The sequence below is a fragment of the Arvicola amphibius genome, chromosome 1, assembly GCF_903992535.2.
Source record: "Arvicola amphibius chromosome 1, mArvAmp1.2, whole genome shotgun sequence".
Lineage (NCBI taxonomy): Eukaryota > Metazoa > Chordata > Mammalia > Rodentia > Cricetidae > Arvicola > Arvicola amphibius.
In genome coordinates this window covers 183,589,700-183,595,699 of record NC_052047.1, presented here as the reverse complement: position 1 = coordinate 183,595,699, position 6,000 = coordinate 183,589,700, and the positions used below count along the sequence as shown (strand labels likewise).

The following is a 6,000-nucleotide window of genomic DNA, read 5'->3' as shown; positions in this document are numbered from 1 at the left end:
TCTGTCTGTGTATATGTCTACAGTCCAGAAGAGGGCACCAGACCCCATTACAGATGGTTGTGAGCCACCATGTGGTTGCCGGGAATTGAACTCAGGACCTCCGGAAGAGCAGACAGTGCTCTTAACCACTGAGCCATCTCTCCAGCCCCCTGTCTAGATTTCTTTAACAACAGAGCCAAAAGATTTCTAACCAGACTTTAAACCAGCTACAATTACAGAATTACCAATCCTAGCTACAGAGCCAGAGACCTGCAGCACCCGGTTACATCCTGACGACAGAGATCAGGATTGCCCCCGAGGACCTCGTATCCCCATTCAATGGGAAGTAGTCTAATGGTGATGCTACTCCTTTCAATCCCTAACCTTTTCCTTTTGGGCTGTAGGTATCCCTTGACTTCTGACTACGGGGACTACCTTTCTGTTCAGAACTGTACACTTACGCCCTCACCATGGGCATGGGAGAGCTGGCTCCACCTCTTGTCTGAGGGGTGTGGTCTCAGTTGCCTGGACTGGCCAACTCAGTTAGCACTCAGGCACAACCCAGGGCTCTAATTGGCCCACCCAGCATCTACCAATAAATGACTTACCTGCTGGAGCCCATGAAGGGCCTGGTCCTGTGGAACCATAGCCCAGCAATTCTCAGTACATAGAACAGTCAGCAAGGACATAGGAAAAGGCCAAAAGATCCCTGAAGATAATGGTGGCATTTTGGAGAGATTTCTACTCCTTGGTGTTGTTGGAAGAGGCTGCTTGTTTGTTCCCATCTGCTCAGCCCCGAAATAACCACACAGAAACCATATTATTTGCAATACTGTTTGGCCAATAGCTTAAGCATATTTCTGTCTAACTCATATCTTAAATTAACCCATCTCCATTAATCTGTGTATCGCCACTAGGCTGTGGCTTACAGGGTAAAGTTCCGGCATCTGTCTCCAGCAGGGGCTACATGGCTTCTCTTGACTTTGCCTTCTTCCTCCCAGCATTCAGTTTAGTTTTCCCCACCTACCTCTGTTCTGCCCTGCTATAGGCTCAAGCCAGCTTTCTTTACTCATTAATGGTAATCAGAGCATAAAGAGGGGAATCCCATACCACCTGGTACTTACCTAAAATTGTAACAGAAATTAATTTGACGAAATTCAGCTTGTGGAGAAATATTAACTGATGACACAACAGAACTGAATATTTAAATAAAATAGGTTTATTTATATTAAATTGCTTTAAAATGTCAGGCATTTAATAGACGCTAAATAAATAGAACAGATTGTTCATCTGAGTTCTCTGGTGATAAGAACACAGGGATCAGCCACTTGGTTTGGGAAATGAATGGGGCTGTTGTAGGCTCTCCTCCTGCATCTGCAATGCTTCATGCTGGTGCAGTTAGTTCTCAGCAGGTGTAAACTTCCCCTCCACTTTCCCAAGGTCCCCTTGCTTCTCTAAACACCGTGTGCCTGTAAACTTGTTTTAAGAAGCAAACTAGAGAATTGTAGTTATTTAGAGTGTCCTTGGGAAGAAAATAAGGATATTTTAAAATTATGGAGCAAGAAAGTTTTTACTGAGAATCCCAGGGATGAGGCAAAGCAAACGGTACAAACCGGTTACCTGGCAGTGATACAGAAACTGAGCAGAGGGAGAGAGACAAGGGAGATGATGGTGATAATGGTACCCGAGGAAGGGAGCCACAGAGACGGGTGTGTGTCGGGGAGAGACACAAGCACACAGAAACAAACATGAATAGCTGAAATACAGCTTGTTCTAACAGAGCTTTAGAGGTACAGTACTCTATCAATCAACCCCCAAATGTCATTTCTCTGCCACAAAAAAAAAAAAAAAATGGATTCCATCTCATGGAAGGCACGCCAAGTTTTTCTGTGGCATAAGGCAATGGTTACAATCGATAGAATCTTTGATTCCTATATACTAATTTGCAGCTATAGGAGCTACACTTTGAGTATGTTGGAAATATTCCAAAAGCTAACTCTGAAAACTGGCCGCTAAGGATGAACTATGTATATGAACTAGGTATAACGTACCTGAGCTGTCTGATTTCTACACAGCACTGGAAACCTTGCAGTGTTCTCTAATCTGAGCTACTTTAAGAGGGCAGGGGAGAGCTTTGATTTGGAGATGCAGCTGGTAGCTGCCAGGGCAAGGAGATGGTGGCTACTGTAACTTTGTAACCTTCCTCTGAGAACCTCACTAAACAGTGAGGTGCAGGATAGATTAAAGTCTTCATAATTACATCCTCAATTGGAAGAACACAATGATCCTCCAACAGGACACAAAAAGGCATCTTGAGACTGGGACAAAGGCAGGCAGGCTTCCAAACCCAAAATCTTAAGTCTACTCCTGTTGCTAATACAGGACACCAACTAAGAAATAAAGCCAAGAGAAACCCATGCCGACTCCTCTGATGAACCTGAGTCTCGAAATAGCTACTCTTGAGATGGCCACATAGAATTCAGATGTCACCAACAGAAGCAGAAGCCCAGGCCCATCTCTGCCTTACCATCGAAGCAGGGACTCTCCTTGAGACTTATAAATCACAAACCAGGGTTTCTCCCTGACTGGTCTGACACTGCCTGAGATACTTGGTTTGGAGAATTTAGTTCCAAGAGGTCGGGGGGATATCCTAGGTGGCTGGCAGAAGCCTTCAAAATTTTTCTTAGGAAGAATTTGGCTTTAATTCCAACCTCAGAGAATATTCCCAAATCAAATTGTAAGGGAAATAAGGAGCGCACAGCAAAAATTCAGAAGACATACAAAGAAACAAGACACCAAAAATAAAAATGGTAGATGGGGTGAGGGAGCAGTTGTGGAAAGATGGCACAGGGTTAAGAACACTTGCAGAGGACTCAGGTTCGATCCCAGCACCCACATGGTGACTCACAACTGTCTGTAACTCCAGTGCCAGGGGCTCTGAAGCCCTCTTCTGATGCATGTGGTCCACATACATGCATGCAGGCAAAATATTCATACATACAATAAAATAAATAAATCTTTTAGAAATTAAAAATAAATCAATAAGTAAAAATAAACATTAAAAACAATAGATGAGAAAGAACCCAGATATTGAAACGATGAGATACAACATCTGTAAATCTATATAACAAATCCACATACCCCAGGAACACACAGAAAGATTTTGACCCCCGGCAGAATCCAGGAACACACACAGTGAACCCAAAATGAGATCTTAGTTACACTCATTGTTTAAACTGGAACTACTTAAGATGTACATGTAAACATTGCACAACCCCCAATTCCAAACTAGACTTTAGAGAAACAAACAAGTATCCCAGGATGTTCATAGCATTCGTGTTACTCATAGAAAAGGAGAAACCCTGGAAATAAGCCCACATCACCAACATGTGAGTAGATCAGGTATCATCTAGTCCCACAATGCTGCCCTGCCGAAGAACAGTGCAAGTGAAGGCACCTCGCCACGTACATCAATGTAGACAATTTGCAAATGTATTGTTGAACAAAGTTATAGACATGATACATGCAGTATGAGCCCATTTACATCAGAATAACTAGCACACATTGCTTAAACATACAAAGGTGGCAAAAGCTAAAACCACAGGCAAAAGAACTATGAAATTTAGAATAATGGTTATTTCTGGGAATGAGGGTAGCAAGGAATTATAATCAAGGAATTATAATCAAGGCAGAGCAATGAGGTTCTTCTTTTTGAGGTGTGTATGCATGTGTTTGTGTATGTAGGACATGTGTGTGTTGAAGCCAGAGTTCAACTCCAAGCGTTGCTGCTTTGGTGTTCTCTGCCTGGTTTGGCTTGTTTTATTTTGAGACAGGATCTCTTCCTGATCTGGACTCTCCAAGCAGGCTATGCTGGCCATCGAGCCCCAGCGTCTGCCTGACTCTGGCTCTCCAGCACTAGCATTATAATCTTGTGCCACCTTGCCCACTTTAAAAAAAAAGAATTCTGGGGTCTAGCTCTGGTCCTCATACCTTCAAGGTAACACTCTACCAAGTGAGGGATCTCCCCAGCTCAGCTGAGGATTTTCTAAGGTATTTGATAATATTTACTTAGGTATCTATACATGGTACTCTTTTAAATATCTACTTAATATCTAATTAATATTTAATAGATACTTAAATATCTACATGGGAGGCTGAGACCAGAGATTGCTTGAGCCTGAATTTGAGGTCAACCTGAGCAATAACAACAACATACGTATCTTTGCTCCCATGACATAGGCACAAAAACCAAAAGTAAATAAGGATGCTCCTCACAGTTCTGTAGCTGTGGAATAACCTGCTAGAGTTCTGTGTTGTTCACGTTCTCAATGCCGGCTTCCTTGGCCATAAAATAAAAGGGACCCATTTTGGACAGCAGCTCTTCAGGACTGCCGTACTCCACAATCTTCCCACTGTCTAGGACCATTATCCTGAAATAGAGGAGAGACGAGCTTTAGAGAGTGGTGTGTCAAAGCTCACCAACGGTAAGAACAGCCAGGACCAAGTGGCAGTCAGCAGAACAGGGGCAACGAACGGACTTCAGCAGTGAGCATGTGCAGAGAGGACTCCATGTCTAACCCTGAATGGAAGGGGCACGTGCGTGCGTGCGTGCGTGCGTGCGTGCGTGCGTGTGTGTGTGTGTGTGCGCGCGCGCGCGCGCATTACAAAGTACATGCTGTTTAAGACACTTGGATTAAAGGGGGCTCCTTCCTCTCCAAACAGTTGTAATACGCCAGAGTAGGGACAGCTGAGGCTGGGGTGTTTGGGAAGGTCTATGCCCACATCTGCCACATGCAAGACGAGGCTTCCACCTTTCCGTACTCAGTCACTATAGCTTCCTAGTTGATCCTGGCCACCCTCATTTGTTTTTACTAGCTTGGTTTGCAGTTTGGGCTAAATGTATTAAAACTGCAAGGCTCCAGGCTCCAAATGACACTGTTAACCCCCTGCTGTGAAGCGCCTCTGGGCTTCTAGCTGACACTGCAGCTGTTGCCGGGATCAGGTTGTCCCTTCACTCCCGTCACTGTCCTCAATGGTGGCACCTGTGGGCGATGGTGATGCCCTCTCCCCACCCCACGCTGTCCACGATGGTGTGCACCTGTGGCAATGGTGACGCCCCCCCCTCCGTGTGCACGCGTGAACACACACACACACACTCACTCACTTGTCACTGTCCATGATGGTGTGCAGCCTGTGGGCAATAGTGACCCCCCCACACACACCTGTCACTGTCCATGATGGTGTGCAGCCTGTGGGCGATGGTGACCCCACCTCCCCGCACACACACACACACACACACACACACACACACACACACTCACCTGTCACTGTCCATGATGGTGTGCAGCCTGTGGGCAATGGTGACCCCCCCACACACACACCTGTCACTGTCCATGATGGTGTGCAGCCTGTGGGCGATGGTGACCCCACCTCCCTGCACACACACACACACACACACACACACACACTCACTTGTCACTGTCCATGATGGTGTGCAGCCTGTGGGCAATGGTGACTACGGTGCAGTGGGAGAACTCGTTCCGTATGGTCGTTTGAATAAGGTTGTCTGTCTCCAGATCCACCGCAGCTGTGGCCTCGTCCAGGACCAGGATTTTGGATTTTCGTAGCAAAGCCCTGCCCAGGCAGAGGAGCTGCCTCTGCCCTATGCTGCAGCCGACAGAAGAAGTCACACATAAGCCCAGAAGACCGGGGAGAACCTATAGCTGGGCTCAGTTTCATGACCCAGGCCAGGCTCTCAACACCTCCCACTGGTCACTGTTAAAGCCAATGCTTTTCAGATTTTCTCAGAAGACTTGCCAGAGAATCTTGATTAAAAAGGTTATATTTCTGGGTCTCCCTTTACATAGATTGGGAAACAGAGTAGAGTTGTACATTTTTTTTTTTTTTTTTTTGGTTTTTCAAGACAGGGTTTCTCTGCAGCTTTTTTAGAGCCTCTCCTGGAACTAGCTCTTGTAGACCAGGCTGGCCTCGAACTCACAGAGATCCGCCTGCCTCTGCCTC

The 6,000-nt window shown here is 45.8% G+C and overlaps 1 protein-coding gene across 1 annotated transcript in view; it reads right to left on the bottom strand.

Annotated features, from left to right (window-relative positions):
* Positions 1–1,176: 1,176 nt before the first annotated feature.
* The window catches only part of Abcc2 (ATP binding cassette subfamily C member 2), a 59,748-nt gene continuing 54,924 nt past the window's right edge, over positions 1,177–6,000 (bottom strand). Inside the window, exons 31-32 of the mRNA XM_038327228.1 lie at positions 5,452–5,646; positions 1,177–4,409 (exon numbers count right to left, since the gene is read on the bottom strand). Of these exons, the coding sequence (XP_038183156.1) occupies positions 4,280–4,409; positions 5,452–5,646 (325 nt within the window). The 3' untranslated portion in view covers positions 1,177–4,279. The remainder of the gene's footprint in view (positions 4,410–5,451; positions 5,647–6,000) is intronic.